General features: G+C 33.5%; 1 protein-coding gene across 2 annotated transcripts in view; it reads right to left on the reverse strand.

Moving 5' to 3' along the window:
* Window positions 1-15016, reverse strand: part of WAPL (WAPL cohesin release factor) — a gene marked incomplete at its 5' end in the record, with an annotated part of 72790 nt that overhangs the window by 12042 nt on the left and 45732 nt on the right. For both annotated transcript variants that reach the window (XM_079716731.1, XM_079716732.1), the window contains 8 exons: window positions 1069-1145; window positions 1863-1960; window positions 2342-2453; window positions 5590-5817; window positions 7981-8092; window positions 8810-8946; window positions 9222-9374; window positions 10533-10628. In XM_079716731.1, the coding sequence (XP_079572857.1) occupies window positions 1069-1145; window positions 1863-1960; window positions 2342-2453; window positions 5590-5817; window positions 7981-8092; window positions 8810-8946; window positions 9222-9374; window positions 10533-10628 (1013 nt within the window). The remainder of the gene's footprint in view (window positions 1-1068; window positions 1146-1862; window positions 1961-2341; window positions 2454-5589; window positions 5818-7980; window positions 8093-8809; window positions 8947-9221; window positions 9375-10532; window positions 10629-15016) is intronic.

The raw sequence follows: 15016 nt of genomic DNA on the forward strand, positions 1-15016 counted from the left end.
ACGTAGAGGGGGGAATGGATAGGGTTATACATGGAAACAAGACTGGCCCAATGTTTGATGATTATTCAAGCTGCATGAAGTGTACATTGGGGTTTATCAAACTATTGTCTACTTTTGTCTCTGTTTGAAATTCTCCAAAATAAGAAGTTAAAAAACAGATAAACTTGAGTCAGGCTGTAGTGGACCTCTGATACTATACTAAGGACTTTGAACATACATCCAAAGACAAGGGATCACAGAGATTAGGAGTTTGGGATTATTTTTACAAAACAGAAAGTTAACCCCCTGTGGTATTATGTTGGAGAGGCTAGAGGTCAGAGTACCAGGGCAGAGGTATCAAAAACTAAAATAGACATATTAGGAAGAAGCTGCTGTAATAAGCTAGAACCAGGACTGGAGACATACTTGGAAATTTTACACACACTGAGTGACAGCATTAGCCTAATGTCAAGAAAGTTGGGTGGAGAGTGTGAAATGGAGGAAGCTACATATAGATCTGGGGAAACAGGTATAAATAAACAGTAGAAGGCAGCTAGTAAACTTCATTTACAATAAAAATAAGGACTAATGCTTAGTGTTTACTATATGCCAAGCATTGTTCTAGACTTTATATATATATAAAAACTCCTTAATATATATTGTATATAATATATATTATATACAATATACAAAAGATATTTAAAAATTTTTTAGAATTAAAATATTATTTAAAATACACATTTAAAATATATATCATATATAATTTAAGATACATTAACATATACTAATTCTTTTTATTGCAACAACAACCTTGGGTAGGTAGATACAATTATTACCCCCCTTCTGAGGAACCTGTAAGTATTCTTGCCCAAGGTTATAGGGCTGAAACTCTGAAGCTGGGATCCAAACTCAAGTTATTCTGGCTTCAGAATCTGTACTCCTCTAACTTTTGTACTATACTGCACCACTTCTGGTTCACAGAACTTGACAGAAAGAAGTACTTTATGGAGGAAGGTGATACAATGGCACTTCCTTTATAGTCAATCCAAATGCTTTAAATAAATAGCATGACATTTCAGAAAAACTTACTTAGCTGATGAAACAATGAGTTGTGAATCTTTATATGCTATCAAGTAGCTTTGATTCTCTGGATTATGCACCGTTACCTAAAAGGGAAAATTTTGAAGTTTTGTGGCAATCCATAACATTCATTCATTCACACACAACACACAGTGCTCTAAAAGACATAAAGATGAGGCATAATTAGCCCTTGTCATCTAAGGGAATAACAACCCACATGTTCTAAATTTAAAATAATAGAGCTATAGCTTTATTACAGAATCTAAACACCACTGTTAAAATTGCTTGCTCATAATTAATATATTCTGTACTATACATTCACTGTAATGAACTACCAAGCACTTTAAATGTCAGAAAAGAGCAATCACTAACTTAATAAACAAACTAATATTTTAAACTACTTAAGTAGATTCATTTAGAATTTTAAAAAATTAGATCTGTTTATCAAATGTACCTGACACTCTAGAAAAGGAACAATTTCAATTTCATCTGTGCCAGGAGTTTTTCATTCACACTAGATTATTTTCCCATAGATGTTTCATAAAGTACCTAGCTAATCCAATCTGGTCACACACAGTCTATGCATCCTTAAATTCACCGGCAGAATAAATTCTAATCTACACTGAACTGGGTTAAGTCATTCATAAAAGTCAAAGAACAAATAGACTGCATTACAGTTACAATTTCAATTTGGATTAACAAAAGTGAAACTCTAAGGATATGTAATATAAACTATGACAGTCTCACATACAGAGTCACATTTAAGATTAAATAATTTTCTCCAAATACTTGTCCATACTTACACTTTCTAAGACTCGTAAACATCTCTCTGCTCCCCATAATGAGGCTACTAGCTTCTCTTCATCCTCATCTTTACTTAAATGATCCACACATTCTTTCACTAGGAGAAAAGAAATGGACATAAATTAGCATGTCTCACCACTTCAATACTTACCCCCTTTACTAACATTAAAAGCCATCTATCTGTACACATGCTATGAATATGCTGGAACCTCTCCGAACACTGTTTATTCTAAGTTTTATACTGTGAGATGCTGCAATTTATGAGAATCTAATTTATTATAATTATTTTATTTCCATAATTCCCCAATATCAAACTGTTAATGGCCTTTCCTTTAAAAGTTAAGAGATTTTCAAGATGCTACTAAAAGGAACAGACCTTTTCAAACTGATGCAATTATTCTTTGAAGTATCTAAATAGAATATTTTCCACAGGCTTCAAATAATACATAAAAATGTTATACGTGTGTGTATATCATACCTTTATCGACAATATGATCCAGACCACCCAAAAGCCGTAGTTCTTCTTTAAACCAGTCTCCGGCTCGTTTAGAAGTAAGGGACAGTAATGTCTCCATAGCTAAATGCCCAGTCTGAAAATCAAAAGCACCATTAATGAATACTGACTCTTAGCAATAACTCTGAGGCAACACTTCTAGAGACTGCTTTTTTTTAAAAGCATATTGCATGCTACCAGTCCACAGTAATACAGTAATTCCTTTTTTAAATAAAATTAAACTAATTTAAATTCTTAAGCTGAAGAAATGTTTTTAACCATTGGGTTGTTTTCAGAGAAAATCCATTATTTAAAGTAGTCTATCACTTGGCAGTTCAATAAAATATATACTGGTACCATCATATAAAGACTCAAGGGCAAATCGAAGGGTACATGTATTTTAACTGCAAATCAATATACTGGATTAATTTACCACAAAGGCTGTAAAAAGTAATACTCTAGGAACAAGGTGTGGGGGTATCTAAATTTTTGTCTGTTGGTAAAAACTGGTATCTTATTGCTTTGCTTTGCATTTTTCTAATTATAGCAAATGAGCTCGTATTCATATATTTATCAGTTAACTGTATTTCTTGTACTGTAAGTCCCCTGTCAAATATTCTTTCCTTATTTTCTTGCAAAGTTGCTTGTCTTTTTCCTGTTGTTCTATACATTTTCTTATCTATTCTGAACAAAAATCCTTTGTTACTTTTAGGATTTCAGATTCACCAGTTTTAAACTTTATACTACAGGGTTAGCAGCTTAGATATAAATAATGTGGCCACCATGACAAAATTATATATAAATAATGATTCAGGACTACCACTAGAGGAAGCATAGAACAGTCAGAGCCATATTTATAAACCAGTTTAGGTTTTTCCTTCTCTTTATTTGCCTTTAATTATTAATCTTACTTTTTATTGTATTTCTTTTAAAAAACACAAAACCACCCCCCAACAATGGGCAACTTGGTTCCTGTTGCAATAAAGGAACTTTAGTGTAACAAAAGAAATGCTTTAATTAACAAGGCTGAAAAGACCTGGGTATCTTCCCAAAGCTTTTTCCTTTGAAAGATGCAAGTTTACATTAAGTCTCCCTGGCCTATTTGGAACTGAATATAAATTAGATATTCAGAAATGCAAAAAACAGACCTTATCAGTGAAAATCTTCCTATTACTGATTTATAAGAGATTTTATTCTGTACCTTATAGATTTTACTCTATACTTTAAAAAGAACAAGGTTGATATCCAAGGTGACAAATATATAACTAGAATTCAACACTACAAAAACAGATTAAATTTTGCTCAATTCTCATTCTAAGTCCCTGAAAGAGTAATGTAATGAGATCGGCACAGGTAGGTTAGCACATGAGTCACAGAAGTGAAACTGAAGACTTAATGAGGCTTTCTTTGCTTAGGAAGATTTGATGTTAATATAGCAAAGACTCATAAGATTTTATGCAAAAAAGGGACTTGACTGTTTCTATAGGCATAAAAAGGACTGTTTGATATTTTAGGCTATATTCAGTATATAATAAGCTAGTATTTTAAAATAGCCTACAATTCAAACATTTTATTTGAAACTGGAATAGTTCTCAAAGAGTTAAAGCACAACCAAATCACTAATCAGAATGCTATTCAGCAATTGCCAACTCTCAGTTATTTGAATTATATTTTAATATTATAATAATGTTTTAAAGTATCTTTCCATGGCACATCAGGAGAAGCAATGTATTTCAAGGAAGAGGTTGAGCAATTAACAAAACAAACAAAATTAATGTGTAGGAGATAGTCACTGTATGAAACAATGTCTATTGTTAACATTTAAAACAAACACAATATCCAAGAATAGCTGAGGTTGGGGTGGGGGGAGGCAGACATCCTAATATTAGCAACTGTGTGTTCTGATTTTAATCATGTGAGTTAACTACTTAACACAATATAACAAAGTTATTATCGGTATTTACCATCCTAATAAATTCCACAAACGATGGAGAAAACTCAATGAACAAGTTTCCCATCTTGTTATTTAAGAGCGAATGTCTGGAAAGAATTTAAATGTTGAATAATATGGGAGATGAAATAATAATAATAATTTTTAAAAGCTGTATTTATTCCATTATGCAAATAAAAATTATAGGCTCAAATTTATTTTATAGCATTAAAAATTAGTATATGTTGTAAAATTGTTAAAAGTAAATAAAAATTATGAATATATTTTAAAAGTAGTATACAAATAGTTTGGTGAGGTAGAAAGATTGTTTAGCCACACTTTGAGCATAACAGCTATTTTCTAATTTTAATAAGTGAAAGTACTGAATACGTGTCAATTTTGTATCCTGCTTTTTAATGTTAACTTGCTTTACCCCTCAACCCTCCACTCTACCTGAATCTATTCCCTACTCTACCTTAACTAAACAGGGCAATAACCCTAAGTTCATATGTGGGTAGCACAAAGCATTCTGTAATTTTCTGAGGCAAATGTCTTCAGTCATCAGTTTAGTGGGCAGTAGAAAAATCAATGTTTATACAGTTCGGATGTTGGAAATATCTGAAAGTCAGGTATATATAAATAATCTTATTTTTTCAAAATGACAAGGCCAATTCATCTTCTACTGGCCTACTAGTCTTTGGGGATTCTGCAAGTTAAAAAAAGCCAGAGGAAAGTAGAACTAAAATCAACCGAAGGCAACATAGTCATCTTGAACTTAGGGAGTTGTATTGAGCATAAGGGTAGCCATGGCCATGACCCTGAGTATGAGGGACACTGCTCTACGGAAGGGCAGGTGCCCAGGAATCTTCCGAGTCTTGGTCCCTTGCAGCAGTTAATCAGACATCGTAAGATACTATGGAATAAATGAATGCTCATTGAAACTGGCTCTTTCTGAAGATCCTTTAAATCTTTATTCCTGAAACCCACAGAGGGTTAAAAATTCAAGTTCCTAATAGCCTAAATGTAGTAGAAACTACACTGGAAAAATATTTTTTTCAAAAGGAAAGGATTAGGCAAAACACAATAAAAAAAACTTACTGGGAAAAAAAATCTAAATACCAATGGGCCAAGTTTAGGAATTTCAGGCAGGGAACAGAATTATGCTCAGAGCTAAACCTGAGAAGAATTTGCCAAATTGTAAACCAAGAGGTTAAATGATTTGTCCAAAGTCACATAGCTGCTGTGACAAATTAAAAACTTTCTGAAAGTAATTTTCATTTTACAATAGAAGGAAGGAACCCACCGTTATATTTTCTAGATCAAGGTGCTTGTTGTGTACAGTTTCACAGAGCCTTCGAATTTTTTCTTTTATTTTGTTCATGTCTTTTTCATTCAGCAGCTTAGCTGAAGAAGCATCTTGTTCCAGTTCTAGAAGTCGAATCATTAGATCTAGGCTAGCTCTATCAAGATCCATGTTCAAACGATCTCTACTCAGTATGTACATGAGGGCAGCTGTACAAAGGGACAGATTCTTCAACGGACCCCCCGCAAAAAAAAAAAAAAAAAAAAGTTAATGTAAGCAATTAGTGACAATTTCAGGAAACAAGACTATTTTGACATTTGTTCACATGTTGGAAACCTTGAAAATGTTTTATTCAGTGAAAACCTCCCTCTTAAAATATTCTAGGGAAATGTGAATTAAATAAATACATCAATAAAGCACCACTGCTTAAGATTTTCCTTTCTACAGACCTTCTTTATATGAACGCCCCAGAGCTAGAAGCGTTTAAGTGGAATTACATGTTTTTGGCCATTCTGTGCTAAATGAAGAGTTTACAAAACATTCTTTCAGCTATATAATCCTATTTTACAATACACTTCACTCTTTGTCCTTTATGATATAGTAAAGTCAAATTTCCATTTAAAATCAATAATGTAGGGACTTCACTAGTGGCGCAGTGGTTAAGAATCCGCCTGCCAGTGTGGGGCACACGGGTTTGAGCCCTGGTCTGGGAAGATCCCACATGTCGCAGAGCAACTAAGCCCGTGTGCCACAACTACTGAGCCTGTGCATAACTACTGAAGCCCGCACGCCTAGAGCCCATGCTCCACAACAAGAGAAGCCACCACAAATGAGAAGCCCGCGCGCCGCAATGAAGAGTAGCCCCCGCTCGCCGCAACGAGAGAAATCCCAAGCGCAGCAACGAAGACCCAACACAGCCAAAGAATAAAAATAAAAAAAACAAAATCAATAATGTAAATGTGTTTTAAAATCTGTATCAGAAACTTAGCTACACAGCTGGGTTTGTGTCAATACATAAAACTAGGATGCTCAAATAAACATATTTAGACTCATTTCTTTAAAATAAACCTATCAGGTCTGGTTGAACCAAGTATTTTTTAAAAAACCATTAATATAATGTGCTCTCAAAATCATTCAGATCTGGTAGTTAGCACACTCTGCTTATAATAAAATCTACAAGTACTGAAGGTGATATAGGTAAGCATTAAAAGAGGTCTATGTTCGAATATTCCAACATTTGAGATTTACTTTTTTCCCCCCTACATATGTATTTATTTTTATTGAAGTATAGTTGATCTTATGCTTATTTCAACGCACAGAAACACAATTAACTATCTAAAGATTTAAACTTTGAATCCCCAAAATTCAGACTAGGTGACTAATTAAATGCTTACAGAGCAAAATATTTTTGGAAATAAGGATGTCACAGTACAGGCCTTAAGAGATCCACTGCCCCTAAGAACACACATTAATGCCTTGGTCCTCTCATAACTGCATAAGAAAGCAAATTAATTCTTAGTTCTCTTCTCCCTCATTGTTTTGTACCTGCTACAACTTGGTAATGGAGTTATCCTCACTCGAGGTTAAGTATACTGCTTTCAGTTTCAGAAGACTCAATATTAGATTATGTCACCTAATCTGCACTTGGAACATAATTTCCCTGAACAAAAATATAATAAAGCCATCTCAAAATATCACTATTGATTAATAATGATTTTTTTCTAACTTTGAAAACATTAAACCTGACTTTTATATGTAAATATGCTTTTTTAAGTGTCAAAGTCATAATGAAAATGAGGATATGATTCCTTTTCACAGTGGGATTCAACATCCAGACAAAATGCTAAAAAAAAATTAATATCAAAACTTTTTTTTCATGCTATTATTATCAAAAACTAGTAAAAGATTTTTTTTCCAGTACTTTCTGATTTGAGGAAATCAGTACTTACAGAATTAAATATCCAGTATGGCATGGTATGTTAGCTATAATATCCAGTATGGTATGGTATGGTATGTTATACAACAGTTAATAAGATATACTGACAAGTTAAGGAGGAAAAATGTCATGAGAAGATAATCTTAAATGATTTATTAAGCAAAAATTCTGGCATTAAGCTCTAAATATTTAGCACATAAAACTAACTCAACCCATAATGAGAAATATTTACAGATGAATATCCAGTGAAGGTTGTTTTTTTTTTTCCTATTTTGGTCATGCCAAACAGCTTGTGGGATCTTAGTTCCCTGACCAGGGATCAAACCCAGGCCCCTGGCATTGGAAGCTCAGCATCCTAAGCACTGGACCACCAGGGAATTCCCGAAAGTATTTCTCAGTAGCCAAATAAACTAGAATTCTAAAATAATGCTTCTCAATCCCAGAAACTTAAATACCTGATGATGCTGGGAATCATCCAAGGTTTTAAAGACCATTGCTACCATTCCATGTGCTCTCAGGTGCATTCGAAAACTGGGCATGGCACATTTAGTAGCCAAGCTAATAACACTAGAAGAAAATAGACTAGGTTAAGGGGGCTGAAGTTTTTTTATTTGCGTAATACCAAAATAAGCAAAAGGGCGCTCAGGGGTGGGGGTGTATGTGTGTCAAAGCATTGCCCATGCAGATCACAATATTAAAAACACGGGCAAAACAAGTTATTAAAAATTTACTGATATGATTAGGTATGCTATATAAAAAATATGAATAACCCATGATCATCTTCAGTGTTTTCCTTACATTACTACTACTATTAAATGAAAAGCAAAAAATCTCAGCTACCTTTCATAATGCTTCTGATCCATAAAGATTATAAATATCTAATTGGACATATTCCAAATGACTGGATAACTCAATCAAACCAAGATATTCAATCCATTATAGTATGTAAAAGATGATCCAAATCAAAACATGCTTAAATTAAATCAAATCTATCACTTGCATGTGTAAAATCTGGGGCTAAAAGTACTTAAAAGATTCTTTGGCATAACACTCTTTTAAGCATCTGGAAACTAAAGCCTATGCTGTGCTAAAATGCTGTATCATCCAACTTTCCTTTGTGCATGTAGAATCAAGTCCCTTAAAAGAAATCAATCACATTTTAACATCACTGGCTATAACCTACACCTATGATAACAAAAATCACAAATGTTTGGCTCTAATGAGCTAGAAAATTTTAATGAGAAAGCATGCACACAATTTTCAAATATAAAAATAAGATCTTACCTAAGGCAACGTGTGTTTAGAGGCTGAGTGCTCTTTAAGCCACTTAACAAGTACTCAATGTCATCAGTGAACTCTTGATTTTCACCAAATTCCACCACATCATTGAAGTGCTTCACGTGCTGAACAACAGTATACAACTGCCAAGAAAAAAATATGTCCACCTCTTTTGTAACTATGAAGTAGCATATTTAAATATTTAAAGCACTTGCTATGCTTTTTTTAAAAGTGTATAAAATAGTTTATTAGATGGCAACCAAAAGAAATGTTTTAAAAACATGGGTAGTAGTAGGACAAGATAAGTTTGTGGTTCAAAACTGAGTATCAGTGTACTGATATGTGTTCAAGATATTAAAAGGCTAAATTACATACGAAATTCTATCCATGTGCAGTAAAACTGTATATGGCTGCTTACTTCTTTGTCTTCTTTTCTGCATTTCAGTGCAGTAACTATATCTTGGTAGGGCTGAGTAGGTATTGTCACAGTTTTTATCACTTTGGGTGGTGGTGCAGGAGCCTTAAAAACTCCATCATCTTTTTGATTTTGCTCCTTTGAAGACAGCCTCACCTATTAATAAAGGTATTAAATTAGTTGTTCTAAATAAATATATAAAAGTAGTAACATCTCATCTACTTGGCAAATTTAGCTTAAGAGTAATAAAACCCCTATTCTCCCCCTCAAAGGAAGGAGGAGGCCTCTGAAAGGTCACAAGGGATACTTTAAAATTCCATGCACTACAAGATAAGACTCATATGTGTTTTATTCACAAAAGAACCACTCAGGAACTTATTCTGTTCTTTTTAACCTTACTTTTCATACAATTTGTTATCCATCTCCAGGACCATTACAAGGAATAAAGAACCACCATTACATACATAAATAGCACTGATAAGCAGCTCAGGATAGACAGGAAAACTACAATAGATAGACAAAAGAATTTTTAAAGTACAGGAGTCCATAGTTTTGGGTAGGGGGAAAAAGCCATAATAAGAGCATGGTATCTAATTACTAATATACACAATAATGGTTTAATACTAGTGAAAGAAGTTTAATATATCAAGAAGACAGGGAACTGTACATTACATTAGAGAATGATCTCTATCCCTATTTTTTGTTGTTGTCTATAAAGAACCCATTCCTTGATAGCTCCAGATGACTGAGGTGTCACCATTAATCTGTAGGTATTAATGCATGGTCCTACCAGTTATTCTGAAAAAAATAATTTGATAATCTTTTTCAAGTGTGTTTTGAATTGAAAGGTATTACTGGAATGCAGGAAAAAGTTCTGCTCTGAAAAACAAATTAATCACTCAAAGACACTTTAAGATCAATGTAGGATATAATTTATAATATAGCTCTTAATCATTAATACAAACTTGAAATATGTAATTTATAATATAGCTCTTAACAGTTAATACAAACTTCAAATAATTTACCCTTAAACACTAAATACTGTAATTCCATAAAATGTCAGGAGTGAAAAAGTAGTCCAATATTTTTTAAGCCTTTCATTTATAACCGAGCAACACCAGAATTTCTGTTATCCTGTCCACAATCCTTACTTTTCCAATGAGTTAAACTAAAGCTGCTAAATTTTAGTGAGGAAGTTGAAAATAAACTGTTAAACAGAAAAGCCAGAGACTTTCAAATTATGAATGAAGATAGCAACTGCTTAATTTAAAATTCATTACACAAACATGAAATTAAAAAGTACAGTTCACTTACTGTGACACTCTGAGGTTTTACTACTGGTGGCCCAGGTAGTTCTTCTGAATCTGGATGATTCCAATGCCTGGCATTATATACAGCTTTTGTAGGAGACTAGAGAAATGAGAGAAAGATCAACTGTTTCCATCTTACTTTGCATCCTTATAAAATTACCTCATTTTAAAACTAAAACTAAAAATTATAAAGAGTAATTTAAATACATAAACATATATCCTAGACAGAGCAGGATAAACAATATCTGGCTTATACTCCCACCACGCTCCCATGCCGATGGCAGACATGGAGTCACAGTGCTATTCTGACACAAAATCGACAATCAGTGTTCTGGACAATTATTACCAACCAAGAAAAGAAATTAAACCTCTTGCCAGGTTTATATTAACTTATAATTATATTAACTAATCAATATAGTTAAGTTCAACCTGTTCTTTATTCCTCATAACTGCTGATTCATGCCCCACATTCTTCCAACAATGAAAATAAGACAGGTTATGACAAGGGATAAAAGTCCTTATTCATTTAAGTGAAACTGGTGAGGCCAGATGAGTGCTGTTATTCAAGTTTTCAGGTTTTATAAAGGTAAATATGGTATGTATAACATATTACATAACACACTGGAATCTAAAGCAGTACTATATACTAAAATACATGCAAATGTATAAAAATTCACACCGGGTGGGATAAAGATGTAAATTGCCCCACCCCAGTTCAGATTAGTTTGCTGCCAAATCAATATACTATAAACTTAACGAAAAAAACTTTCAGTTTTAACACTCTGAATTTCAGAATTGAGGATAAATAACTGTGAGCCTGCATGATCAAATCCATAGGATTAAATCTGTATAAAAGGAACAAATCCTCACTTTCAAAAGGGGACTGATTAAACAGACTGACATTTTCTCCATCCTTTACAAAAGTGATGTTAAATTATGTCCTTTAAACTTCAAATAAATAATCTCATTAGAAATATTTTGTTTTTAAGAGTGTAATTAATTAATGATCTTCATACTTTCAGTACTACATAAAAAAATAAAGAGTACAAGAGAAACATACTTCAAGACTGGCCAAAAATCTGCATTAAAAAATTAAACATCTTCCCTTATTAGCTGCAGTGAAGTAACATAATTGGAATTAAGCATCATACAAAGCTATCTTTTTATACAAATATTATCTTCAAAATAACCATGCTGTGACAAAGACAACAGTGTAAGCTCCAAAAGAACTGGTTTTTCAAAAGATAAAGTTTAAACTGACTCGTATATTAAATTTGTCAGAAAATTTTAACGCTAAAAGGAATCTACTGTGAAACTTAAAGCAGAAAGTGTCATTTGTATTGTGTATATGAACGTATTATTCTTATATATCAGGTTAGCATAAAGTAATGCAGCATTAGTAATCTAAAGCAGTTTATGCACTCATGCAATGACTTGATCAGGCCCCCTAAGGCACAACCATACAGAGCAGACTGAACATAAATTTTTAAACCTAGCTCTATTCCTTACTATTTTTCTCTCAAACATTATCTATATAATCTACATGCCTGCTAACTGTTAGATCCCTCATTTAAGCAACCTCTAATCCCCAAAGCACAGCCATAAGCTCAGGAAGATAACAGACTTTTGAAAGGAATAGGTGCCTCAAGGCTTAAGCACTTTACTTATTTTTAAAAAGCATTGATTTGAGGTAACAAACCATCTTTTGGATAACAAAAAGGTTATCTGGTTCCACAGGTAACAAAATAGCACAGTCAGGTCAACATTCTAAATTAAACAGACCCTGGAGATTGGGACTGACATATACACACTACTATATATAAAACAGATAACTAATAAGGACCTACTAGATAGCACAGGGAACTCTACTCAATACTCTGTAATGGCCTATATGGGAAAAGAATCTGAAAAAGAGTGGATATATGTATATGTATAACTGATTCACTTTGCTGTACACTTGAAACTAACACTGTAAATCAACTATACTCCAATAAAAATTTTTAAAAGATTAATACCAAAAAATATATATAAAGTAAACAGACCCCCTTCCAGTTAATTGTGAGTGGCAATATATACCTAACAGTTACAAAGGAGACACAGGAACCAGATGGTCCAGACAAATAGTAGCTCTACTACTGCTTATTACTAAACATCTTTCTCATCTGTAAAATGGGGTTAATAACAGTACCAACTTAAAGGGTTGTTGTGAGGATTAAATGAATATATGTAAAACACATATTAGAGTACCTGAAACAATATGTGCTATACAAGTTTTAAATTCAAGTTATAATAATTGTTATGTGATGATGTGCAATTCTGAGTTCAGCATCTTCATAAAAAGAATTGGAGTATATGGTCTACCCACATAACAGAGGACTGCAATAAAAGGGATAACTGACATGAACACACTCTGTTAACAAATATTATTATTATAAAAAGTAGACTGGGATATACTGTTCTAATTCATCTCAAAAGTAATTGATATGCCTGATAAATACAGAGGCAAAAATCCTCAACAAAACACTAGAAAGCTAAATTCAACAGCACATTAAAAGGATCATACACCATAACCATGTAGGATGTATCCCTGGGATGTAAGGATGGTTCAACATATGAAAACCAACCAATGTGATACACCGCCTTAACAGAATAAAGGACAAAAATCACATAATCATCTCAATTGGTGCAGAAAAAGTGTTTAACAAAATTCAACTCTCTTTCATGAAAAATCACTCAACAACAGGAACAGAAGGAAATTACCACAACATAGAGGTCATATTTTAAAAGCCTGCTGCTAACATCAGACTCAACAGTGAAAAACTGAAAGCTTTTCCTCTAAGATCAGGAACAAGGCAGGGATGCCGATGCTCACTGATTCTACGTACTAGCAAAAGTAATTAGGCAAGAAAAAGAAATAAAAGGCATCCAAATCAGAAAGAAAGAAGTAAAATTTTCTCTATTCACAGATATAATCTTGTATATAGAAAACCATAAAGATTCCATCAAAAAAAAAAAAAACCCTGTGAGAACAAATAAATGTATTCAATAAAGCTGTATGGGGCTTCCCTGGTGGCGCAGTGGTTGAGAGTCCGCCTGCCGATGCAGGGGACACAGGTTCGTGCTCCGGTCCGGGAGGATCCCACATGCCGCGGAGCGGCTGGGCCCGTGAGCCATGGCCGCTGAGCCTGCGCGTCCGGAGCCTGTGCTCCGCGGCGGGAGAGGCCACAACAGTGAGAGGCCCACATACCGCAAAAAAAAAAAAAAAAAAAAAAAAAAAAAAAAAGCTGTATGATACAAAACTCATTTGCATTTTATACACCAACAAAAAACAATCAAAAGAGGAAATGAAGAAAATTCCATTCACAGTAACATCAAAAAAGAATAAAATACTTAGGAATAAACTTAACCAAGGAGGCAAAAGATTTGTACACTGACAACTACAAAATGTTGAAAATAAAGGCACAAAGAAATGGAAAGACATCCTTTGTTCATGGATTAGATGACTTAATACTCTTAAAATGGTCATACTACCCAAAGTGATCTACAAATTCAATGCAGTTCCTGTCAAAATCCCAGTAATAATTTTTACAGAAATAGGCAGAATGAAACTAAACTTCATATGGAATCCCAAAGGACCCTGAATAGCCAAAACAATCTTGAGAAAGAACAAATAACCCAAAGGCCCCACAGTTGCTGATTTCAAAACATTACAAAGCTACAGTAATCAAAACAGTAGGGTACTGACATAAAGACAAATATATAGACCAACAGCACAGAATAGAACGCCTAGGAATAAATCCGCATATATATGGTCAAATGATCTTCACCAATGGAGACAGTCTCTTCAATAAATGGTGCTCAGAAAACTGCATATCCACATGCAAAAGAATGAAACTGGACCCGTATCTTATACCATACACAAAAATCAACTCAAAATGTATTAAAGACTTAAACATAAGACCTGAGCTAAAAACTCCTAGAAGAAAACATGGGAGAAAAAATACATAATACTCATCTTGGCAATGACTTCTTGCCAAGAAGCACAAGCAAGAAAAGTAAGTATAGACAGGTAGGACTACATCATAAAAAGCTTCTGCACAGCAAAGGAAACAATCAAGAGTGAAAAATGCAACCTATGGAATGGAAGAAAATATTTGCAAACCATATATCTGATAAGGGATTATTATCCAAAATATATAAGGAACTCCTGTAAGTCAATAGCAAAAACAAACAAAACAAAAAACAAAACAACAAAAAACCCTGACTAAAAAACGGGCAAAGGACTTGAACAGAAATTTCCCCAAAGAAGAAATGGCCAATAGGTATACAAAAAGATGATCAACATCACTAATCATAAGAGAAATGCAAATCAAAATCACAATGAAATATCACCTCGCACCCATTAGGATGGCCACTAGCAAAAGAACAGAAAATAACAAGTGTTGGCAAGGATGCAGAGAAATTGGAACCCTCATGCAGTGTTGGTGT

Source organism: Hyperoodon ampullatus (genome assembly GCF_949752795.1).
Source record: "Hyperoodon ampullatus genome assembly, chromosome: 1".
NCBI lineage: Eukaryota > Metazoa > Chordata > Mammalia > Artiodactyla > Ziphiidae > Hyperoodon > Hyperoodon ampullatus.